Below are 26,379 nucleotides of genomic sequence, written 5' to 3'. Positions count from 1 at the left end.
AAACGTTGAAATATCTCTAAGTCGGGATAACCAAATACTTTGAAAAACGAGTCAATCGGCAGATTAATGAATTTTGGTGAATTTCAATTCAGTTTCATTTTAATAATACTTATTTTTCAATCTTGTTATTTTTCAGAAGCTTCAAGAACTTCAAGCACAGGCCGTTCATCAATGACAAATGCATTCGGTGTGGTGAAGAATATCACTAATAACAACATGGAATCATCAGGTGAGTAGATTTGGCTGTTGCATATGAATAATTTCCGTTTTTTCACTAACTGCAACTGCTGCACTAAAAATGCACCATAATGTGCTCTTGGTTGCCCAGTAATAGATGGTAAAATACCATGAAATCATACCAAAATCATGTATGTGAAAGACCACAGAAATACCAAAATATGATTTTCCAAGGGCGCGGGAATACCTAAAAATTAAACCATGGCAATACCAAGTTTTGGTATTCAAGCAATGTTCAAAAATCCAGAAGACCTCAACTTGGTATTGAAATGGTTCTATTTTGAGGTATTATTTTACCCTTGGAATAACATGGTTTGGTATTGTTGTGCCCTTACACATACAAGATTTTGGTATGATTTCATGGTATTTTACCATCTATTACTGGGCAGCCAAGGGCACATTTTGGTCGCTGTTATTTGCCCAAGTAATACCAAAATTTGGTATTCCTGTGTTATTTACCCCTGCTCGGGTTTTTAAGCCTTATAATTAATTTCTAATCATTTTTGTTGTACTTATGAATAATTGATGGACTCCATTCCTACCAAATTCAAGCACTTGTTTGTTGAAGAGCATCGGCGAACGACCTAACCTGAAATACACTTTCATAAAGATGCCTTATTCTGTCGGTACAAGCTGCTGAGTTGACAATCTTTTTCATCGCATAAAAGCAACAGAAGAAGCTAAGCACTACCAACATCGCTAGTCCAGCTTTTGCTCATGTTGGTGGAACTCCGTAGATTTTATTTTATTTTTTCTTTCGTCGCTTTTCAGCAGACGCAGGCAGCAAATCCAGCCGTGAGCTTTAAGACTTTTGTAACTCGTTCAACTCATGATCTGTTTTCTGCCCATAATTGAAAATTCGGCTATTATGCCAAATCAAGTATTCCGAGAAAAACGCGTTTTAGTGTTTGTCACAAAATCTCCGTCAAGGCAATTTCCCATAAGAGTGGCATATTAGCCGTTTGGTTTTTCGCATCGGCAGCCAAGTCTAAACATTATTTCAGTGAAATTCAAGTTCCAGAAGATGCGTTGGAACATCCTCTATCACCTAGTGCTAACATCTCGTTTTTGGCAAAAGTGGATATTAGCCGTTTTTTCAATGGTGGGCAGTTTTTGACTCGAGCCTCATGATGTTGAGAAATTGCTGTTTCAGATGCTCAAATTTTTTGAAACATTTCTGCTGAATGCATCGAAGTCGTTCAGTTGGTTTTCTAGAACATTTTCCAGTTCAGATTGTCTGTTTTGTAAAAGTGGGAAAGCAGCAATCATTTCCTTAAGGTTGACTCTTCGCACGATTTCTTTTAAATCTGGTCCTGCTGCGTTGCACTTATGATTATATTGATCAGATATTTCAACTCTGCTTTCCTGAAACTCCTTCAAAGTTGATTGAAGCCATTCACAGATTAAGGGATTGTCACCGAGTGCGACTCGACGCAATCCAGTAAATTTGCCAGAAAGTGAGATTGCGATCTGCAGTTTATTCCCTTCTAAATATATTCCGGATAGTAAAGTAGCATTCCAGTGCTCGAAACTGATATCGGTGAGATGGTTTTGTGCAGCATCAAATTCCTTCAACTGCGGAAGAATTACTGGATTTTGTAGCGTTGCTTGAATATCTGTTATTTTGTTCCTCTGCAAGGCAAGCATCCCAAGATTATTTAATCCGTTAAACTCAGCCATTTCAATGAACTCAATTTCATTATCGTCGAGGTAAAGCCTTTCTAAATTCTTCAGCATATTCAAATGTTTGGGAATTTTATTTAGTGCATTATAACTCAATCGCAACTGTTGTGTCTGAAACATTCCATCAGGGCTTTTAATTAAATTTTGAAGTCTACAATTTACAATATACAATTTTTTATGTTGCTTCATTAGATGTCCACTTCCTATAACGCTATCATTAATCACTAAAACAGTTGCATTTGCACTTATCGATTGCATTTCCGTCGTCAGTTCATTGGTTGTCAAATGCAGGAAAGAAATTTGTTCATACTTGTTATAATTCAAATCTAGTGGAATAACCGGATCATTACCATCCTCAAAATCGATGACTAGCTTTTTTGGATAGTTTGGATCTATCCAAATTTTCTCAGCTCTGCATACGTTTATTTGAGCGACCAATCTGGAATAATAGAGTAATGGTGTTTATGGAATTTGAGCTACATGCCTCATTTCGTCGCCGTCGTGCTAACTTGTCGCACGCACATTTTGAGCCAAATTGAGTTAAGAACGCCATTTTGTGCAACTCACAATGCCTCGCATTTTGACTTTCACAGATTCCCCAAAACTCGATTTCAATCCCGAGAAAATACTCCGTGCATTGAAGTCACTTTTCATATTGAAGAAGGTTCAATCTTGTCGTGCTATCCATGACACACCCTGAAAATCGATGTGAGTGCGAGTTTTGTTTATTCAAGGTCAAACATTAAAACGCGTTTTTCTCGGAACGTCAAAATGCGACGTGCAACAAGTTAGCACGACAGTGTCGATTTACCGTGCCCATACGGGCAACCCTATGCGATAGTTCATACTAGTTCACACAATACTCACAGCAAGCAGATGAAGCCCAGCCAAGAATCCATGATGAATTTTGTTCCGATAGATCATCCCTGCACAGTGAACGGTACACAAGTGAAAACTAAGCTTCAATATGCATCGTTTATAAATAATATCTCTGAACCTCCCAGAAATTGTGAGTAAGCACTAATCATCGAGCCTTATCTGGTTCAAATCTTTTATCTTGTCCAAATCTTGTCTTCCCTGAGATCAAACTCTGCCCAGTTTTTGATGTTGACGCACGAGCCCCAAACATGAATTGGCTTGCCTAGTCGTTTCAGAGCTAAGAAGACGGCAGATATCCCTTAACATATGAATCATTGCATTGAATTTTTCGCATCGCGTTTTTACTTGCTGGCGAACAGAATAGTTCCAAAGTGATCCACAACTTAGTAACAGATTTCAAGAAGTAAAATATTGTAATATTGTAACTTTTCCAAATATTCATGAACACACGTTGCAAGTTTGGCAGCTCGATTTGTGCGTGGCAAATTTTTAATGTTTAATCTTCTGTTGCAAGGCTTAAATCATGAAATATATTTATGTAAACTTTCAAGAATGATGAAAAGCAATTTGGGGTCTTAAGGAGCTATTACACTACGGCAAACAAACTCGCCCTTTTTGACAGTTTGCTAGTTTGCCTGCTCTGTTTGTTTGCCTGGATTTGTTTGTACAAACGTCAGCCTGCATACATTTTGCCTTGTTTGCGAGTTTGGCAAACTGTCAAACACGAAAAAGTGCGAGTTTGTTTGTTTATTTGCGGTAGTGTAATAGCTCCTTTAGCAGATTAATAAAAGCAAAAGTGTTAAACCTCCTATGTTTCAATGTCATAGTTGTGAGAGTAAAACTCCTGATCATATACTGTTACAAATAATGCTTTATTTTGCCATAATTCTACAGATTACAAATGATGTTGCGGCAAACTAAACTAAACATAAAATTTCACATGTATTTCAACCGGTGGTGGCCTCACTTTTTGTCAAATTGTTGACGTTCCAAGTATTGTTGGGTGTCATCAGCAATCGAAGTAAGCGGCATTTCACCCACACGATTTTTCTTCCTTTTGTCAGACTTGGCACACATGATTGAACCAAAGTTAGTTTTCACCAAGTATAAGCAAAATAAGATTGCCAGAACCACAAAAGTCACTACATATGTGTCTAGCTTGAAAGTTCCTCCGTGAACCGAGTCTGTGCTGCTGGTTGGAGACTCGTTCTGTTGTCGCTGCAGCTCGTTCAATAATTTTAAAACGTGTTGAATCTCTGCCTGAAAATTCTTACCATCAGTCTCAAGCTTTGAGATTTTCCGCTCGAAATGTTGCCTCATCTCCACTAGCTCCTGGTCAGGACTTTGATTGCTCTTCAGCAGGTGCAAATCCGTAGCTTCGGTAATGTCGAGGGCCGATTTTCGCAACGATTCCATCTGTAATTTGAAAAATGATTCCATTTCTTTCAGCTTTTGATCGGTTGTCGATGTAGCGTTGGTGGTTTGCAATAAATTGGTTTGCAATTCTGTTTGAAGTTTTTCACTTTTCGATGATAACTCGCTTATTCTGATATCAATCTTGTCAAAATTGGTTTGTAGCGATTCATTCCGCTGCTGCCGAATCTCAATGTTGGCTTCCAAGTTCTTCAGTTTACTTTGCAGAAATTCTTTTAATTCAAATTGACTGTGTCGTAAAAGTGGCAGAGTGGCAAACGTTTCCTTGAAGTTGACTCTGCGAACAATTTCTTTCAATTCTGGTCCTGTTGCGTTGCACTTTGTAATGTGTTCATCATATACCGTTATTTTACGATCCTTAAGTTGCTTCAAAGTAGAGTTAAGCCACTCACAGTTTAAGGGATTGGTGGCCAGTGCGACTCCTTTCAATCCGTTTAGTTTGCCCGGAAGTGAAAGGGCGATCTGCAGTTGATTCTCGTGCAAATGAATTAAATTAAGGTAAGGAGTATTCCAATGCTCAAAATTTATATCGGTGAGGTGGTTATTATCGATAAAGATTTTTTCCAACTTGGGAAGGATCACTGGATTCTGTAGCGTTGCTCTGATTTCGGTAATCTTATTTCTTTGCAAGGCTAGCAACTTTAGTTTATTCAAACCATTGAACTCCGCCATCGCAACAAACTCGATTCGATTGTCGTGAAGAAAAAGTTTCTCCAAATTGGTCAAAACATTCAGATGCTTTGGAAGCTTTTCTAAACGGTTATAAACGATCGCTAGGTCTGCCGTTTGATAGTTTAAATTTGGGTTGATGATAACTAAACTAGTGCTACAATTGTGTATTTGCACGATGCTCTGTTGATCCATCAAATTAATACTCTCCATCCATCCACTTTGAATCCTTAATGTTGTAACATTTGAAATCGCTGTTTGCATTTCCGTCGTCAACGCATTCAGTTTAGCTGATCTTACTATTATCTCTTCATAGCTTGTGTAATTGTATGTTTTTGGAAAAACCGGCTCATTCGCTTGCTGCATTATCACGATCAGAATTTTTGGATTGTTTATTACAAAAGCACGTTTCAACGAGTTGCATTCTAAAAGATGCACGACGAACCTGAAAATAATGTTAATAATTTCAATTAGGGTGTTAATTTAAATGAAAAATAAGTAGAAAAACATATTTTTTCCTTAATCGGTAGCACTATCAAACAAAAAGCAATTAAGATAGTACAACTCGACTTTTTTGAAAATGAGCAAATATCAGAGATGTCGGTCATTCGATTTTTGTTTTGATTTTTTAATCCGGCTGAAACTTTTTTTTATGCCTTCGGTATGCCCAAAGAAGCCATTTTGCATCATTAGTTTGTTAATTTTTCATACAAATTTGGCAGCTGTCCATACAAAAATGATGTATGCAATTTCAAAAATCTGTATCTTTTGAAGGAATTTTTTTACTGATTTGGTGTCTTCGGCAAAGTTGTAGGTATGGATAAAGACTACACTGAAAAAATGATACACGGGAACAAAATCGGTGATTTTTAATTCCACATTTTGTCACTAAAACTTGATTTGCAAAAAACACTTTTTTTTGTATGTTTTAGGGGACATCAAATGCCAACTTTTCAGAAATTTCCAGGTTGTGCAAAAAATCATTGACCGCGTTATGATTTTTTGAATCAATACTGATTTTTCCAAAACATCGAAATATTGGTCGCAAAAGTTTTTCAGCTCCGTTTCAAATCAAATTTGCAATTAAAAAGTACTTTAGTGAAATTTTGATAAAGTGCACCGTTTTCAAGCTCTAGCCTTTTTTGAAAATAGTCGCAGTTATTAACTTAAAAAAAGTGCCCATGTTTGCCTAAAAAAATATTTTTGAAAATCTGAGAAAATTTCCTATATTTTTCATTTTTGAACCTTGGTAATACGACCCTTAGTTGCTGAGCTAAGGCCATGCAAGTATTTAAAAACAGGAAAATTGATGTTTATAAGTCTCACCCCAACATCCCACCATTATCTAATGCCGATATCTCAGCAACTAATGGTCCGATTTTCAATGTTTAAACATGAAACATTCGTGAAATTTTATGATCTTTCCAAAAACAATATTTGAAATGTTAGTCTCGATTTTAAAAGAATGAAAATATTTTTATTGTGTTGCAAAAAAGTTTTTGATTGTATGGAAATTGTCCACGATGGGCAAAGCAAAAAATGAAGAATTTTCTCAGCCTTTCAAAAATATATTTTTTCCAAAAGTGGGCAAACATTAGCACTAATTTAAAAAAAAAAATAACTGCGTTTATTTTCAAAAAAGTAACCTAAAAATGGCTTTAACTTGAAACGCTTTACCCAAACTGGAGTACTTTTTGATTGCTGATTCGATTTTATATCGAAAAATGAAGTTGAAAAATATTCGCGACCAATATTTCGAATTTTGGAAAAAAAATCTGATTGATTCTAAAATGCATAACGCGGTCTAAGATTTTTTGCCCGTTCTGAAAATCACTAAAAAGTTGGCATTTGATGTTTCCTAAAACATATCACAAAATAAAAAAAAATAGTGTTTTTTTTTGCAAATCAAGTTTTAGTGACAAAAAGTGAAATTAAAAATAACCAAAAAAATTTCACCGTGTATAATTTTTTTCAGTGTAGTCCTTATTCACACCTATAACTTTGCCGAAGGCAACAATTCCATGAAAAAAAAAATCATTCAAAAGAAACAGATTTTTTTTAATTTTCATATATCATTTTTGTATTGACAGCTGCCAAATTTGTATGGAAAATTATATGGACAAACTGATGATGCAAAATGGCTTCTTTGGGCATACCGAAGGCACCAAAAAAGTTTCAGTCGTATTAAAAAATACAAAAAAAAAAGACTGATTTCGTAGAGAATTGCTCAATTATCAAATAAAATACAATAAATGTAGCATAATTTGACATTTATGAAGTTCATGCCAGTAATCGCTTCAGTTACATCTTAGTATTTTAAATATGGGTTCCCTGAACATGCTAATCTAATCTAATCTAATCTAACACAAACGCAGCCAGTCCGATGAAAGCATGCTGGAAAGTCTTGTAATTAGATTACGCCCCAAGCACTTTTCTTGTCATTATTAATAATTGCAGTACATCCGAGAACACCCGAAAATGTAAAACAAAAATTAAAGCAGCCAACCCTACTGCGTTGTGTTCACCGCAGAGAGGATTCTGTGAACGGATCACACTTCACAGAATCTACAGGGGAGGAAGGATGCGTGGACATACCGTACCAAACGCTCCGATTTATTTTTGCATTATTGTTGTGATAATAATATTAGGAAATTAAAAAAAAATAATCGGAAAAAGTCTTGGTTCCCTGCACATGCTCCAATCAACAGAATTGAAATTTAGTGAATTTCCAGCTAATTAATAACATTGAAATTTCAGGGTATAAATGCTACGGAATCATCTCAAACAAAGATGTGCACTCCCTTATTTGTGATACCCCAACAAATGCACATGGGTGCGCATGGTTGCTTAAGATGATTCCAGTGATGGATGGCACCCGAAAATTAAAATGTTATTTATTGGCAGGAAATCCACTAAAAATATATTCTGCCGATTGAAGCATGTTCAGGAAGCCCAGTTCCAACATACTAAGACGATAATGGAGCGTTTACTGGCATCAACTTCAAAAATGCCATGTTTTGTAATTACGGTGAATAAAAAAAAAATACAAATGAATGGTATACTTACATCAACCAAGTAAAACCTAGAGAAAGCTTCATCTCAAATGAAAACCAGTTTCTTTAAACTACTCTGCTTGCACAATTTATATCTGCTTCGTATGATAACTACTTGAAGAATGACTTTAAATAACAGCCATGCCATTTATATACTATAGCTTCGCTTTATCAATACTTCTATTCAATGCTCGTCAAACATTGAGATTTTCGGATGACGTCAGCTTTTGTTTTAAGTCGTTTAGAGTTCTCGGAAATTACTGATTAGTAAAAGGCACCACATTTTAGCAATATTTGATCCAAATATAAACATTTGATGAGTTGTTTTCAAACGAATTAGGCTGGTACAAATATTTTTAAAAGTTTTTGTCACCCCCCCCCCCCTTCAAAATTGGCCCGAAAAATCAGGGGGCAAAAAAAATATTTTTACAATAAACTTCAAAATTTCAATGAAAATTCAAGTGCAACCAGCTGAAATCAAATTAAAATACATTCTTCTGCGTTTTAAATCATTTTTAGCATGTTTGGGTTTATTAAAAAATCTTAAGATTTTTTGAAAATTTTCGATGCAAAATCTTTTTTTTCGATACAATTTTTGTTTTTGTCAGATCTTAGATTTTTTGAAAACTAATGATTGCAAAACAACTGAACAAGTGTAAAATGCATTTTAAAACACATTTTTCATTTAAATGTGTAGACTATGGCTTGTTATTTAAATTTTTATATTTTTTTATTTTTTTGCCCCCCCCCCCCCTTGACCTCGGTCAGGGCCGAGGGACAAAAACTTTTTTAAATATTTGCATCGGCCTTATGATAAAAAAAAATCAAGGTGGAACGTTAACTGAAACAACTAAAATTTGCAACTTTAAAATCTATGAAAAGATTGGTTATTGAACAATTGGTTTTAACTTTAAAACCGTAGATTTAATATCTTAAAATATCTTAAATATTAATCATAGCTCCGGTTTAAACTTTAACCTTTAACGCAAAAGTTGCACGCTAGTCCCCTAAAACCTATCAACAAATTTAAAAAAAATTTGGAAATTCTGATTTTGAGAATCCAATTTTTAGCAATAAAAAGTATTTTAAATAAGTGAAATAACTTGAACTTTTATTCTACAACTTTTTTGCATTCAACAGAAATCACTTTCGTAAACAGTACAATTAAACAGCACTTAAAAAATCACTTTTACCGCAAACAAACCCTTAAAACCAATTGATTTCACGCCACTCCCGAGATCCACTCGCCATCGCCAGCGTCGTCGCAATCCTCGGTGCTGGCAACACTGCTGCCGCCGCCGCCGGAACCGTCCTGCACCGGCACGCCATTCACGGCCAGCGCGTGAACTATCCCCTGGCGCTTGTTGCCGCTGGTTCGGGCACTCAGCACGAACCGGTTGCCGTCCTCGATGAAGGTCGTGTCGGTGCCGCCATCTACGAACTCACCCTGCAGGGGGAAGAAAAAGGAGGATAAAGGACGAATTGAAGTTTGAAATAAGACTGGTTCAAAGTTGTGAAGAAAAAGTCTCATTTTTTTTTAGGAAAAAATGAGTGTTGATCAACGATAAAATTATCGAGGTTCAATAACGATAACGATAGTTCTATCGTTATCGTTATTCCGATAATTCTATCGGCGATAATTTTATCGACGGTAACCAAGACGGTAACCGACGATAACGTATTCTTAAGGGGTTACATACATGTAAATCGACAAAAATGTAAGAGGTTGGTTTGAGCACACACCTAAACTTTTTTCTTTATTATGGTTTTAGAGCATTAAAATACATATTTTAAACTATTATCAAAATAAATTTGAAAATATTTGGTTGTATTATTGCCGAGATATAGCCATTTTAAGTAAGCAGTTTCAAAAACGGGTGCCACGATATTTCCAAACTGCTTTAACCAAATCGGCTCAATATTTTGGTGAAGCCTCGTTAAACCGGTCCTGTGTGCATGACGAAGCCCGATTTTCAAAAAGTTTGTTTGAAAAAAAGATAAAAATATTTTTATGTTTTTCATATTAAAAATCTCCAGTTTTTGATTTTTGTATTTTTTTAAAAAGCAAAATTTCAAAATCGGTCTTCGTCATGCACACAGAATGTGTCTTGGGAGTCTTCACCCCAAATTTCAGCCAATTTGGTCCATCCCATCTCGAGATATCGTGGCACCCGTAAATCAACTCGGTGTTCAGAGAAAAACGCTCACAAAGTTCGACAGTTCGCTTTGCGCATGGCAAAATTTTGAACGTAAATCGTCTCTTACTCAGTTTAATCATGAAATATCTTAATGAAACTTTCAGGAGTGATTGAAAATCATCTTTTTAGTGGATTTATTAAATTTTCTGAAATATGAAATTTTTGATTTTCTACATGTATGTAACCTCTTAATATATTTCTAAAATTGATCAAAACCAACTATAGTATTTTGAATTTTCAAGCTTCATCTAAGTTAGTTTTTTTTTGTTAATATGGTAAGTTAAATACTAAAATTTTCACAAAATACCGTACTTTGTGGTAAATACTCATTTTTTTAATTCGTAATATGGGGTATCAAACGATTTGAAATTTTACATGCATTTTCACTGTTTGAGAGTTTTTTGAATAAAATACTGAAATTTTTACAAAATATCGTAATTTCTCAAAAATACTAAAACAAGTATAAGTAGAATTTGGCTTCATATTAATATGGGTATCAACACACTTATAATAATTTGAGTATTTTAAAATTTTAGTTTTTGACTAAAAATAAATCTAAAACAGAAAAGTAATAGCCATATTGCAAAAAATAAAAATTGAGTATTTTCGAGATAATACGGTATTTTGTGAAAATTTGAGTTTTTCATTCAAACAATCCTTAATCACTGAAAATGCAGATAAAATTTCGCTTCGTTTGATACCCATATTGCAAATTATAAAAATTTGAGTTCTTTTAAACAAATCGGTACTTTGTGAAAATTTTAGTATTTCACTCAAAAATCTCTAAAACATTTAAAATACATGCAAAATTTCAAATCATTTGATACCCATATTGCGAGTTATACAAATTTGAGTATTTTCGAAAAAATACGGTATTTTGTGAAAATTTGAGTATTTCATTCAAAAACCCTAAAACGGTGAAAATACATGCCCAATTTCGAATCGTTTGATACCCAAATTGCGAATTCAAAAATCTTGTATTTTAGAGAAAATACGGAATTTTGTGAAAATTTCAGTATTTCATTCAAAAACCCTTAAACAGTGAAAATGCATGCAAAATTTTGAATCGTTCGATACCCATATTGCAAATTATAAAAAAATTGTGTGCTTTCAAAAAATACGGAATTTTGTGAAAATTTAATGATTTATGCTTTGAAACTAACTACATTATGAAAAAATATATTCTAAGCGAATGCATTAAATTTTAAACATGATATGTCAACGATAATTTGCGAAAATAAACATTTTGTAATATTTAATGCAGGGGTGCCCAACCTTTTGGCCCTGCGGGCCAGATCTGATTTTTCTGAAGCAGTGGCGGGCCGGAACTTATATTTGATAAAAGTTGAAAAAGTAAACTCATTTTTTTTTAATTTTTTATGCTTGGGTTCTTTCAAAGTAAATAAATAAAATAACTGGTGTTGAAAATAAGATTCATATATCTTGATTTTAAGAATGAAAATCAAAAATAACATTCAAGTATGTGTTTAATTAACTTATTTTATTTTTAGTTTTTTTTAGTTTGTTTCAATGGTCGTTACAATTTTTTAAGTTTAGTTTCCTCAACACTACAATAAAAAAATGTAGCGATTTATTTTCGGTATGAAAAAGTTGTTCTGGAAAATACATTAGTTTTTTCTGACTTATTTATGTAAAAAAATAGAAAAATAAATGAATTTTAAGTAAACACAGTTAGAACTGAAAGCAATTGAAATTTAGTGTCTTTTTGTACATTTTTAGAGAACAATCCAAGTGTTTTCGTAAATTTCAAAATTTTACGAAATGGATAATTTTGTTTTCTTGAATCATTTTTCAGTTTAAAAATATCAATAAAGAAATCATAAGATTTATAAAAAAATATATTCAAACATGAAGAATGTTGTTATTATACATTCAAATTTGATCTGAAGCTTATTTTTTTTAAATTCAGGCAATGAATTTATTTATTTAATATTTTATGAACAGCCGGCCCTTAAGGTCATAGAACTAATTTGAAAAGCCGTCGCGGGCCGGATGAAATGGCTTCACGGGCCGGATCCGGCCCGCGGGCCGTACGTTGGGCAGGCCTGAATGCGAATATCAATTCTCATAATTCATCCTCATTTGAATTCTATAAAATAAAAATTATTAACTAATCACTTGATTTTTGTGTGTGACTTGTAAGTTATTGGCTTTATTTAAAATTGTAAAAAATAGAGTTTCAAATTTTGTATTTTTCTGCAGAATTTTCATTTCTTTTTGCCTTCCTCACCTCACTGAGGCAAGGCTTTAAAATCACTCGAAAAATGAACTTCTTAAATACACCTCCTAGATATACCTTCACGTATACCTATCGACTCAGAATCAAATTCTGAACAAATGTCTGTGGTGATGTGTGTAGACATGTTTTTTTCCACACGATTATCTCAGAACTGGCTGAACCAATTTTGGCCGGATCTGCTTTATTCTGTTCGTTTTGGGGTCCCCTAAGACCCTATTAAATTTTATTCTGTTTAGTGAAGTACTTTTAAAGTTATGCCATGAAAAAGTTTTTTTTTATCTACAAAAAAAGATGATTTTTGCATAACCTCAAAGGCCGGGACTTTTTGCTTAAGCGCGAGAGCCGCAGAGCATGCGTATCGCCCGGTTGCCACATTGCTTAAGCAGTGTCTGCGTCTCTTCTGGAAAAAGTCTGTTGTAATTATGTTGCTGACTGAAAACATCATTTTGTCTCGACAAAGATTTACTCGAACTTTTTACTGAAATATACAACTCATAAGACATTGTATACTAAGACTAGGGGGACAGCATGCAATTCCATCGTGCATCTAATGTTGGCATATTAACACTTTTAAATTTAATTACAGCCTTTTTTCCTTTATTTTGGAGAGTTGGTAAAAAAGAATTGAAAATTGCTGTTCTGGTAAGAACAATAATTATAAAAAATTAGAAAAGAAAAAGAAATAAAAAGATTAAAAAAAACTCTTCAATCAATTTGTAAATACAACCTAAAATACAACATGAATGTGAGGAAGGCACCAACCACCTTAAGGTGGATCAAGTAACGTTTTTTATATATATTTTTAAAGTAGCCATTTCAGTAAGTGTGAGAATGTGCTTTAGATCAATTCAATAAGCAGTTTTTTTTTTAAATAAATATAATTCTTCATTTGGGGTTTAAGGTCAATTTACGAATACATTGCAGTTTTTTTTTAAATCCTTTTATAACCAATTCAAACAGCATTTTAAAGAAATCTTTTACAAACAAAAAATATGATTTCAATGACGTCTTTGATCAAAATTCATGTTCCATAAATTTAACAAAATATAAGTTAAAAATTCAACGATCGCAGTCACAACGAATTGCAAAAATCTTCCACTTATTTTCACAATTTGGGTCAGTCTAAAGTGCTACATATTGTTCAGTTCGTGATGAAATGCTTACATTTTCCTCAATGAGTTTTCCATTAACGTAGATGTTGAGGGTGTTCTTTTCTGAAATTGAAGAAAAATATGTTAAAACTCGAATGAAAGACACGTTTAAAAATAAACTTACCCAAAACAATTCGGTAAAAGTTGTCCCCCAAGTTGACCTCCCAGGTTTTGAGGGCTTTGGCCTGTGATTCGGTGAACTGCTCGTACGATTTCCCGTCCACATACAGCGAGTAGCTGTACTTGAAGCCTAGGAGAGGATCAACCTGAACAATTGGATTTATTTGTTTAATCATAACAAAACCTTTTAAATCTCCCAAAAGTCCCTCACCCTTATAATGCACCGTTTATCCTCCAACCGGAACATGTCCTCTCCAACCAGCTTGAACATCCAATCCCGCCGGAAAATCTCCTGCTTATCAATCCACAGCACCCGCTTGCCGCTGGCCGTTCCATGCTCGAACTCGATCTCGTAAATCTGGCCATGCATCGGAACCCGCCACCGGGCCACCACCTCCTTGTTTACAAACTTGCCATCGCCGTAGGTGTTGTTGTTGTTCGGTTCACTTCCGGTCCTCATGCCGTCCCAGGGTTTGGTGCTGAGTACGAGACTTCGTGTTGCCGATGATGATGATGATGCACTTAGAATGCCGTGATTCATTCGCGTGTTTTGGCGCGAATGGGAAAATTATAACTTTATTGCTGCCTGGTTTGTATTTGTTATTCAGGGTAGTCCATGCGAAATGGCTGGAAGTTTGAAAAAGGAAGGTTTTACAAAACTTTGATTAGAAATGGTTGCATGTTTAGGAATCTAGATCATACCAAATCGACATTTTTTTTTAATATGAATCAGTACTTTGTTAAATCTTGTTAGTTTTTTCAAGAATATTTGATACTTAAAAATAATAAAATCTAAATTGAAAAAAAAAAATATATGGAGCGTATCGCGGCCTTCGAAATAGCAAAATTCAAAGATTGAACAAAACTTGAAGAAAGCAGCTAAACCAACAAAAAAAAACAGAACTTAAACAAAAAAACAAAACCAAAAGGAATTAAACAAATGAAAGGAAAAAACAAGACTAACAGAAAAAAAACTGATTTAAAAACCAAACCAAAATTTTAAGCAAAAAAAAACAAAACTGAAAGAAAAAAAACAAGAACAACAGAAAAAACTGAAATAAAATACAAATCAAAACAAAAATATGAAAACAAAACAAGATGAAAAAACTAAAAGAAAAAATATTAAAAAAAAATTGATAAAAGAAAAAAACAAAACTAAAAGTAAAAACAAAACTAAAAGAAATGAAACAAAACTAAAGAAAGGATACAAAACTAAAAGAGAAAAAAAAACAAAAAAAAAGCTTACATAAAAAAATTTACAGAAACAAATCAAAACTAAAACAACAAAAATCGAAACAAAAACAAAAAAAACTAAAAGAAAACAAAACAAAACTAAACTAAAGCAAAAAAAACCCTCAAGAAAACACAAACAAAAAAAACAAGAATCACTGAAAAAACTGAAATAAAAAACAATCCAAAACAAAACTGAAAGAAAAACCAATGAATGAAGAAAAATGAAATAAAAGGAAAAATAAGTAAAAGAAAAAAGAACAAAACTACAGAATAAAAAAAAAACAAAAAAAAAACAAATCAAAGAAAAAAACCAAACATAAAGAAATGAAACAAAACTAAAAGAGAAAAAAGCAAAACTGAAAAAGCTTAAATAAAAAAAATTACAGAAACAAAACAAAACTAAAACACGAAAATCTAAGCTAAACCAAAAACAACAAAACTAATAAAAAACGAAACTAAAGCAAAAAAACTCACAGAAATAACTAAACTAAAATTCGTGAAATTTTCCGATCTTTTCGAAAACAATATTAAAAACAATGAATCAAGACTAACATTTATAAAGGGCAGAAGATTCAATAATACGCAATATTTAATTTTTATATCCAGTTTTGATACTTGAATGATAATTTAGTAAAATTGTTTTTCCTTTCATAACTTGACAATTTTTCAAAATAGGCTGCTGCAATTTTTTTTTTTTTCAAGTTTGCTTTTCAAAACTGAAGGATTTACAATAATTCTGCGATATTTTTCGGTTTAAAAAAAACTGTAACAATGTTTCATGCTTTTTGTGATGGATGGATTTGAACAAGGGGTTAAAAATTAAAAAAAATAATTAAGGAAAAAGCCAAAGATAAAACATTATTTAACTTTAAAATGTTTTGAAATTTTTGTTGGTTCAATCATACATCTTTTAGATGTAATCATATTTCAATTTATGAGGAGTAAATTACACAACACTTTTTCCATATAATTTTCAATACAAATTTGGCAGCTATCCATACAAAAATGATTTATAAAAAATTATAAATCTGTATCTTTGGAAGGAATTTCCTGATCGATTTAGTGTCTTCGGCAAAGTTGAAGGTAAGGATAAGGACTACACTGGAAAAAACGATACACGGTAAAACTTTTTTTGGTGATTTTAAATTGAACTTTTTGTCATTAAAACTTGATTTTCAAAATAAAACCTTTTTTTTTTATTGTCTTCTATGTTTTAGGTGAAATAAAACGCCAACTTTTCAGAAATTTCCAAAATAGGCAAAAAATATTTGACCGAGTTATGAATTTTTGAATCAATACTGATATTTTCTAAAAATCGAAATATTGGACGCAAAAATTTGTCAACTTCATTTTTCGAAGTAAAATTGAATTTACAATCAAAAAGTGCATCAGTGAAATTTTGATAAAGCGCACCGTTTTCAAGTTATAGCCATTTTTAGGTAACTTTTTTGAAAATAATCGCAGTTATTCTTTTTTTTAAATTAGTACCCAGAAAAAAAAATGAAAAGCTGAGACAATTCTCTATATTTTGCTTTTTTGAACTATGCTGATACTACCCTTAGGGGAACAGCATCTAACTCCAGCGTGCCTCTAATGTTGGCAGGTAAGAACTTTGACATTAGATAAAAGCTAATTAAATAGGTTCTAAAAATAAACCGAATGATAAATAGCTCAATAAGAAGTGAGCAAACAAGTTTCTATCAAAAGTTTTGCAAAATTAGTGATTAAATATTGAAAATCACCAAATTGGATGGAGTTAGGAGCGACAGCTTAACCTGCCAAACAAACGAGAATTTTCCCTAGTTGCTGAGATGTTGCCTTGCTTGGATTTGAAACCAGGATATCTTTTCTGATCTCTTCGAAAAAAATACTTTCAAACTAATGATGCAAAAATGCTTCTTTGGGCATACCGAAGGCACCAAAAAAGTTTGAGCCGGATAAAAAAATACAAAAAAAAATCGAATGACCGACTTAGGTCTTAAATTGGCGTGTGTTCATCTTAAAAAAAGTGTGATACTCACTTCAAACTCGATTTTTCAGCACTTATTGAATTAATTCAACTAGCAAAGTCTCATAATGTTGCCACTTATTGTGCCCAAAATAACAATTTGTGGTCAATTCCACCAAAACCATCTTTTACCGCCATCAACAACCATTTTTTTGTTCACAAAATCAGAAATCTTTTACAAATAGTACACGCCACACGATACGCTTCAATCCACCATAACTATCCTTCACCCGTCAAAGTCATTATCACTAAATGGCTACTGGTGGAGGGTACTATAAAGCCCTGAAATCGACCCATTCAGGCAGCTCGTTTGCGCCAATATCAATAATTCAGACACCTTCCCCAACGAGGTACGAGGGTGCGATTTTTTATGGAAATAATTTCCGATTTTATTTTCCTTTTTTATCGTTGTAGGAAACGTGTAAGTGGCATGGTGTTGAGTTGAAAAAGTGCAGGTGTTTTAGTGATAGCACCCCTCTTTTTTTTGCTGCTGTGTTGTCTATACACCCAACCGGCGGTCGCATGATTGTGATACATGGCGGCATGAAAGTATATCAGAATCTGCATGAAAACTGTCCTCATGCATTTTTTGCGATATAGGGGTATGACATTTTTGCCCGTTACCGACAATTATCGACATTACCGACGGCAGATTGATTGTATTGCAGAAAAAAAAACCTTAACAGAACGAGGATTGAACCACCAACTTCTAGGTTGCTGATCCGACACGCTACGACCGCGCCATGGACGCTTGATGAATGGTGAGGGACAGAGCGCGAACATAATGTTCTCTCTAGATTGTTGCTAGGGGACGCGCCAGCATTCTATGTGTTGGTGAGAACTGCAGATCGCTGACGTGTTTACACGCGGGCAAAAATGATCTATGGGCTTGCTGCAAAAAATGTTATAAAATATAACATTTTCTGCAGCAAATTCACTGTTGCACATTTTGAGATATATTTTTCGTTTGGGTGTACTAGTGTTTTTGCTGCTTTTGTTTTTTTTTTTTTGTAGGCCAATGGGTATACCGGCACAACTTGTACTATGAAGCAAAAATGATAGTGTGAGGTGAAACCAGCAAGATTTAAAATCGATATAAGATGGATAAAAGTTTGCAAAAAAAAAACTTTGAATTATTTCCTATATTTTCAAGAGTCAAATAAATTTGTATTTTTTTTTTTATTAAATCAAACAAACCATTGAAACCGCTGAAAATGTCTATATAAAACTGTTGCATCTGCTAATTAAATTATCCTTCGATGAAAGATTACACCTTTGATATTCAAACCTGTTCTATTCCTATTTCTACTCGTACAACAGACATTAGAGAGCCTTTTATCGTGGCCGTGACTGATTTCGAGCGTGACGTGCTTTCAGCAATCAACTTGTTCTTGTCTAATGTTTGATCCATGCGAGGGGGAGGCTTGTGGGAAGGTTGATGGTGAAAGTGATGATGATGGATGGAACTTTGCTTCGCGTGTCTTCTTCATAATGGATAATGGGGAAACGTGAAATGTACATTGTTTTTTTTTGCTTTCTGGTAAGAAGGCAATATGTTTGGTTGCAATTGAATTTAATTGAATGTTGGAACAAATGTTGAGGGGAGAAGTAGTTTAACAGCTGTTTGATATTGTGTTTTTGAAAAACATCCAGGAGTCTCAACATTCATCAAAATAATATGGTCTTTGCTATCATGACTCAAAATAGAATCAAATGAAAATGAAAATTTGTAGCTCAATGAATTCTTACATTTTAAATAATACACAGAAAGTTGTTTCCGGAAGTATTTTTTTTTTAAATTTTACAATCTAGGGTCCAGATTTTAGGTTCAATTATCAGAAATTGCTACTCGGTGTAAGGGGGGTAGTTTTCTAGAATTTTTAATTCAAACATTTTCGTGCATTTTCTGTTGATCTCTTTGAATAAAAATAATTTCAATTTTTTTTTAAAATGAACTGAAATTTTAAAAGAGCACAAAGGTTTGTTAGCAAATATTTGGTGAGATCTTTAAATTAAACTGCTTATTCATAAATACATAGAACACCATTTCACATTTGTTAAATGTTTTAGCAAAAAAAACACAATATCTCCCAGATACCATCCGTTGAAAATGTGAGCAGTTTAGGTGGTTCAATTTTCACAATACTCAAGCTTTTATTAAGCCTTTTGTAGTTGTTCTCAGCAACCAGTTGTCTTATTTACAAAGTTAAGAATGAAAATTCTAGGGAAGTTTCTTGACTTTTCTATATTATTTATAATGGGTGTATTTTCTTTAAAAAATATGTCTAACTTGAAATAATTTGGGTTTGTTTCAAAAAATTTAAATGGAAATTTGCTGAAAAGGTGCATTTTATCAACATAATTGTAAAGAAAATTTCAATTTTAATTCTGATTTTGCAAAACAATTTTTTAAGACCGGGATTTGCACAAAATCATTACTTTCTTCAGCTGGTTTGCAATCAATCATTAGATTTCAAAAAATCCAAGTTTTGATGAAATTTTTTTTGGGGAGCTGTACATCGAAAATTCATTCAAATTGAAAACATTAAAAACATCTTCAAAATGGTTATAAACGCAGGGGAATGCAGTTTAGTTTGTTTTTAGCTGACTGCACTCAAAATTTTGTAAATTGTTGAAGCATTTTGAAAAAATGGCCCCTGGTTCTTCGGGCCGATATTGAAGGGGGAGGGGGAAAGGGGCGGGGGCGATAAGACAAAAATTTTGAAAAATATTTGCTACAGCATGAGCTATATACAATAAAATCTCATTTTTACAAAATCTCATTTTTATTAATTCACAATTTGTCAAAAACACAAAAAAAATAAAAAAATAATACCGTAAAACGAGGTGACTTTGATAGCCGGGGTGACTTTGATAGGTTTGCGATTTGTCCGCAAAATGAAGAGTACAATCAAAATACGTACGGAATGGTTTAGAATAAAACTGACCATCGTAGAGAAGTGTTCAAAGCACCTCAAAAAGAACTTTTCATAAAACTTAGAATAGTTTAAGAAGTTAGTTACCTACAGTTAGAGAATGTTGATGAAAGTCATTATTTTAAACTTCTCAAAGTGTCATGATTTTCTCATTGAACATGATTTTGAATCGGAAAACGGAATTCATTTTCGGATTCTTTGGACAATTTTCCATTAGGAGAAGGTTAAAAAAGTTTGTAAAAAATAAATAATATTTGTTTTTGAAACACAATTATAAAAACTCTCTAAATTTATAGGCAATTTCAATTGAACAAATTTCATGTAAAATGTGAAAACTTGCGATTTGTGCTTCGAATTCAGTATAAAATGTAATATAAATCGATAATTTTATAAACAAAACTAGTTTTAAGAAATTTCAGGCAAAATTCCGACTTTTTAACAATTTTACCTAAAATTTATATGTATTTTGCTTGAAAGCTTATACACTTAGTTAACTAAATATAAATATTGATTTTTTTCTTAACAACAGCTACTTTAGTGATGGTACATTTAACGTACAAATGAAGTTTGAACATCTTAAATATGATTTTAACAAGAAAAACTATGACTATGAAAGTCACCCCGGAATTCAAACTAAGAATTTTTAACGTAACTATTTTTCTAAGCACTATTGAAAAAACTTTTTTTTCCGAAATAGTGCATGGACTTTGTGTGGCCTACCCCAGTACATGTTTTAAAAACAATAATCTTGAGAAAAACCTTACCTGTTGGAAAATATTCTAAAAACAAATTGAAATCCTATCAAAGTCCCCCAGTTTACGGTATTTAATTTTGCCCGGGATAATTGTTAGGGAAATTTCGATTTTAATTCTGATTTTGCAACACAACATTTTTTTAGATTTGTATGACCTGGCCTAAAGTTTCACCTTCAATCGATATATTTTTACAATTTTAAATCAGATTTCTTGATCAAATTTCTGGAATATTTTAAAAATTGTTCAATAACGCTTTCTTTTTTGTTTGTGAGAATAACCTTTCCTGAAGGTGGTTTCAAAAATCTCAAATTTACTGTAAATTCTCAGAAATCATTCATTTTTGTTTAAGAAAATATCAGAAAACTACTGAAACAGAAAAAAAAAACTTTTTAAAAAATAGTCTCCAAGAATCCAAAATTAAAAAAAAAGAAACTTTAAACACTAAAAACGTATTAAAAGTGTGTACACCTTTAGATGTATCGACAAAAAAATTTTTTTTGATAGATCATCTTAATTTGATTGTCTTACAGAATTGGTTGAAATTGATTATGGGTAAAGTATTTTTTCAAAAAATCTTTTTTTTCTGAAAAAATGGCAGCACTACCACAGTGCCATCCCGTTTTTGGCAACACGACTTTTTGACACATTTTCTCTCGTCAAAAATGTCTGATGAATACGACTAACTTCATTTTACTTTTAAATCACTGATCAAAAAGCAATTTAAAATTTCACTCAAGAATGAACAATTTAAAAATTGACGTTATTTTTTAGCAAGCAGAAATACAGTCCATGCTCAATTATCCGAATTCTACGACCCATTTTAATGAAATTTGATTTGTTGATTACCTATTAAATAATAAAATATATTTTTCAATATTTCGTTACGGCCATACTGGCCGCCACCTTGAAATTAAAAATTCTTAATCACTTTAGTTTAGTTTAGAGGTCATACTTAAGTTCAACAAACAATAATAAGGCAACGGAATATTTTTCTTTCGTCATTCGAAGTTTTTTTTTCCGGATAATCGACTCTGGACTGTATTTGAAAAAAAAAAACGTTTTGTCAAAAACGGGATGGCACTGTAGTGCCATAGCTCAATACATGGATTTATTTGTCATATAAAACATATCTAAAATTTAGGTTTTTTTTTAAACAAATGGTTAATGTGCGCTATTTTTTTCTAAAAAGTCCTAAGCAAATCCTAAAACTTGTTCGAAGACACCAAATCGATCAGAAAATCTGTTCTCAAGATACAGATTTTTTTAATGTTTCAAAAGCATTCCTTTTAATTTAATATCTTCTTATAGAAAGCTACCAAAATTGTAAGAAAACTTTGATAGATTAGCAAATCATGCATCATGCAAATCATCTTAAATACGCAAAATATTTGTTTTCCGAAGTCACAGAAAATTTCTCTGTTTCTATAGCATTCGGCAATTTTTTCGTTAAAATGCATAAAAAATGCAGAGGATCTCTTCTGTTCTATAATATAAAGAATATGACAATATAAGGAATGGATTAACAAATTTTCATTCAAAAAAAAAAAGAAATTAAACTTGCAGTGAAAAAAAATTCTTTGTTCGTTTCAAGGATAATAGTAAGAAAAAAAATCGATTGCACTTAATGTATTCCACGAAACTGAGCCCCCTTTACAATCCACTTCCGCTTACCACTGAATTATTGATGAGGCTACTCTTGAGGGTCAAAGCCAGGATTCATTTAGTACCATTGACCATGACTATTAAATCCACCAAATTATTCCAGTTTTCCTTTATGTCACTGTAATCCTTTTGATATCGAGGTTTCTTTAGCTTTAATGAAGTATTCTTCTTAACTTTACCAATTTCACCACATTTACAGCAAACCACGAATATCCATCCGTTCACTACGCGTGCAATTCTCCAACTGAAACCCCCCTCAATCCAAGCAGGCCGTCGTGTACGATATCAGCTCCCGAATGCAGTCTACCCGCCCAACACACCACTCAAGCTGGAAACCGCGCAGCAACTGTTTAGAAACAGCCTACCAAAACACCGCGTGGAACAACCACGTGGAGGAACGATGCCACCATCGAAATTTGGGTTTTATGAGCCTATTTATGGTTGCAGAACGTGAGGTCGAAAACAAGATACAAGCACTCTGCTTTGCTTCGGTGAAATATGATGTGGGCAAAATCGTTTGCAAACAACTGCCGAAAAATTGAGCTTTGTGATAGGTTGCTTCAAAAATTTGTTACGATTCCGAAATGAAAAATATTCAAGAATATTAAAAAGGATAATTGAAAATTTTACATGAAAATTTTTTGAACAGTTTTCAATTTTAAGCCATCTAGTTGTGAAAACGTGCACCACACAACTGTCAAACTTACACTTGTTGGTGCAGTGGTGAATTCAAAATAGATGTGGCGAGTTTCTGATAATTCAAATTGACCGTTAAGTTGATGATTGATGGATACTATACTTGATTCATACTGTTCAAAACCAAACAAACAATTGAACCAGTCTATCGCAGCAATCCTCGATTTGTTGTGGCCCAGCGTATCTCCATGTAAACAAAACTCCAACCGGCCTTCACGCAATACCCCGCCACAGACTACTATGATTCATGCACGTGCACCAACACACATTTAGCAAAGCCTTTCGTGTCATTTTTTTATCACTCCCCAGCCTACTGCGTTTTCACGTGGAAATTAAAGAGAGGAGCCGCTTGGTGCTTCAAATAAAAACAACAAAAAAGCAACCGCCATATAATTCCAAAGCCACACAAACACTCGCCAAAGACACGCAAACAACTTCATTCCGTGTCGGACGATAAAAATAGTTTTGTGATTGGCGAAAAGCAGTTGTTGACCCTGTTTTGTTTTTGTTTTGCAGAGAAATTTGCCAACATGCAGTGCAAGTTTTCCAAAGCGAACTTTGATTGGGTTTGAAAGTTGAATTGCCGTTTTTGGGGGAAAGTTTTTTGTTCGAAATGGGTGAAAGAAGAAGAGAAAGAAAACTTTTGTTGTTTAAATTGTTTCGTTTTGAGGTTATGACTTGGGTTACGTACAAAAGTTGCAACTCATTTCCTTTTTGTGTTTCAAGTATTTCAAAAATGCTTCAGTTAGAACGCGACAGCTTGATGAATTAATTTGAAAGTTTGTGATCTTGTGATATTAGTGTGCATAATTGAAAGATACTTCATGGAAAATCAGACAAAAATTTTAATTAAACAATTTAATGTTTAAGCAGATTTTTAACCAGCGATACACAGAAAAAAATAATGTAAATTTGGAAGCTGTAATTTTGGAAGGTTGTATATTACCTCTTTTATGATGTAATTTTACCTCCATTTAGACTGAAAAAGTGACATTACACCAGAAAAGTGGTAAAATTACACATTTCCAGAGGTAAAATTACACCTTTTTTCTGACATAAAAGATGTACCCCTTCCCAGATGTAATATTACCATGTTTTTTTTTTTGTGTAGGAAAAGAAAAACACAATGATTAAAATCACTTTCGAAATCTCAACAAAAAATCAAAATTTTCAAGAATATCTATCGAAACTCTCTCTTTAGGGTACACGAAACTCTTTTGATGAAGATTCTTTCTTTCTCCTTTGAACAACAACAAAATCGAAAATTAAGCAATGAAATGTTCCGTTTTATTGGATTGAAGCTCCTCGAGCGTAAAAGTGCCGTCCCAAGTTAGACATAATTGTCGAGTTCGCGTGACAATCGGCCATTTTGGGACCATTTGGGGCAAATTAATAAATTTACCTAATTATGCCTTTTGCCATTTTCTTCTGGTAGTGAATTGATTTCAACTTTCAACATTCCATCGATGTCACAGGACAACATTCCAGACAGGTGAAAAAAACGTTAAAACTAACTAAAGAAGAAGTGGTTTCGAATGATTTATGTGTGACCAACTGCAAAACCCCCTCGTTTGCCGTTTGGAAGCTTTATGGCACCCAAACACGAGCCTTTCAGAGGGGCTTGTTGGTATTATGTTTTGGGACATTTTTCGATTGATAAATTTTTGGGAAAGGGTTAACGAACATCATATCAAATGCGAATTATGACCGACATTCGATTTGTGGCTTGTGTCTGGTTTAGTTTTATCTTCATTGATCAATCAGTTGATTCGGAACTTGTTTTGGAGTGAGCAAACATGCATTTCTTAACAAAACACGAGTTCAATCGATTTTTTTTTCCAATTTACCCCAAACTACCCAAGCAAACAAAATTTTAGTCATGCATTTTGCATACATCTCGGCGCATTCTTAACTTCTTCCCGATCAAGCTTCCCAACGATCGCAGTAGTCGGCCTTCTCTTTCATCGCCACTTGGAAAGCTCCAAACACGATCTGTCCCGTTTTGGCAGGCGGCGTGATCGTCACCGTCAGCTTTCTCTTTTCTTCCTCCAAAAGTTGCCACCGGAGAATGCTTTGGGGCGTGGCTTGAAAGCAATAAAATGAGAGAGGGTGAGCGTGATGATCACTACGATCGCTCACTTCATTTTGCCTTGATTGAGGTTCTTCTTGTGAGTGTGCGATCTTTTTTTGGTTTCTGGTGACAGGCAATAGAGTTGGAAAATCGTAAAATGTCTACTAACCCAGCTACTAACCCCGAGTAGGCCGCGGGTAATCGGCTCCCCTCCCACTAACATTTACACACAAGATCCTCTGTAATTATTAAGTCAAATGTAATTACAAAAGCCGACTCGGTCCTAACCAGGTCCCAGTACCGAAAAGGACCTTATAAAAATAATTTTTGTTAAAAAAAAAAAAACCATAAAATGTTTTTTTTTATAAGGAGTTTTTTTTATTTTTTTTTACTAAAATGTTATTTATATTCTACTTTATTTTTAATTTTCGTTAACGTTATGACATTTTTCATTAACTGTCTAATATACATGGAATAAAGTAAAGTTGACATTGTCATCTTTCGTTAAATTATGGTTTTTGTTGGCTGATTTGCTTTCGATGGGATTTATCAAATTTTTGCATTAAATATTGATTTTTTTTAATCTAAAATGGCGGCCAAAAATGGTTGTGCCAAAAAATTGATAACACTATTTTCTATAATATTTATAGGCAATCAAAGGACCATCAATAAACCACGTAAACACTTTTTTAGAAATTCTAGACCCCCCTCCCTCCCTTGCCCTCTTTCCAACAATTCTAGATTAAATTTTCAAAAATTCTTATCTACATAGGAAAGCCATGACTCACAGGTTGTTAAAAAATACCCTAGAATTGTAAAAAATGTATTTATTTTGTATGGCACGTGAACAATCGTCAGACCCCTCTCCCCCTTAAAGTGTCCACATGGTTTGTGAATGGCCAAAATTCAAATCCAAATTTAAAGGTAAGAATATTTTCAAAGCATATTTGTCAAATAAACACTAAAACTTTAATCAAATTGAATTGAAATCAACTGAAAACTATCAAAAATACATTTTCCTGGGATGATTCTTATTTTGAAGCATGATTGAACCAGTTAAACAATATTTGGAATGTGTTTGTTTTATTTTCTTCAGAACTTTAAAGTTTTAATAAAAATGGCAATGTAATCGAATGAAAATGGAAATTTAATCAACTTAAATGCATTTTTGAAAAATATTTGCAGCATACTAACCTGTATTTTCACAAAACATCGTTACTTTAAAAAAACGTTTATGTTCAAATTTAATTCAGTTGTAGCTTAAAATCAATCTTTGCTTGATTTTTTTACACGACATTTGAACGAGGCCCGCAATATTCTTCAGGAAAAACTGA

At 33.2% G+C, this 26,379-nt stretch overlaps 2 protein-coding genes across 2 annotated transcripts; both read right to left on the bottom strand.

The window, feature by feature from the left end:
- Positions 1-3,680: 3,680 nt before the first annotated feature.
- LOC119768043 (adenylate cyclase-like) lies at positions 3,681-8,049 on the bottom strand. The gene is made up of 2 exons (XM_038258354.1): positions 7,969-8,049; positions 3,681-5,347 (listed from the first exon to the last, which is right to left on the bottom strand). The coding sequence occupies exons 1-2, from the start codon at positions 7,998-8,000 to the stop codon at positions 3,763-3,765; spliced, it is 1,617 nt and encodes a 538-aa protein (XP_038114282.1). The 5' UTR covers positions 8,001-8,049; the 3' UTR covers positions 3,681-3,762.
- Positions 8,050-9,045: 996 nt separating this feature from the next.
- Positions 9,046-22,438, bottom strand: LOC6046313 (fas apoptotic inhibitory molecule 1). Its single transcript, XM_001863499.2, has 5 exons — positions 22,288-22,438; positions 13,896-14,311; positions 13,689-13,830; positions 13,578-13,627; positions 9,046-9,402 (listed from the first exon to the last, which is right to left on the bottom strand). Exons 2-5 carry the CDS (start codon positions 14,223-14,225, stop codon positions 9,178-9,180), a joined length of 747 nt encoding a protein of 248 aa, XP_001863534.2. The 5' UTR covers positions 14,226-14,311; positions 22,288-22,438; the 3' UTR covers positions 9,046-9,177.
- Positions 22,439-26,379: the final 3,941 nt, after the last annotated feature.

Source organism: Culex quinquefasciatus, chromosome 2, assembly GCF_015732765.1.
Source record: "Culex quinquefasciatus strain JHB chromosome 2, VPISU_Cqui_1.0_pri_paternal, whole genome shotgun sequence".
In the NCBI taxonomy this organism is placed as follows: domain Eukaryota; kingdom Metazoa; phylum Arthropoda; class Insecta; order Diptera; family Culicidae; genus Culex; species Culex quinquefasciatus.
Note: the sequence above shows the minus strand (reverse complement) of the source record. Positions and strands in the feature narration are given on the sequence as shown.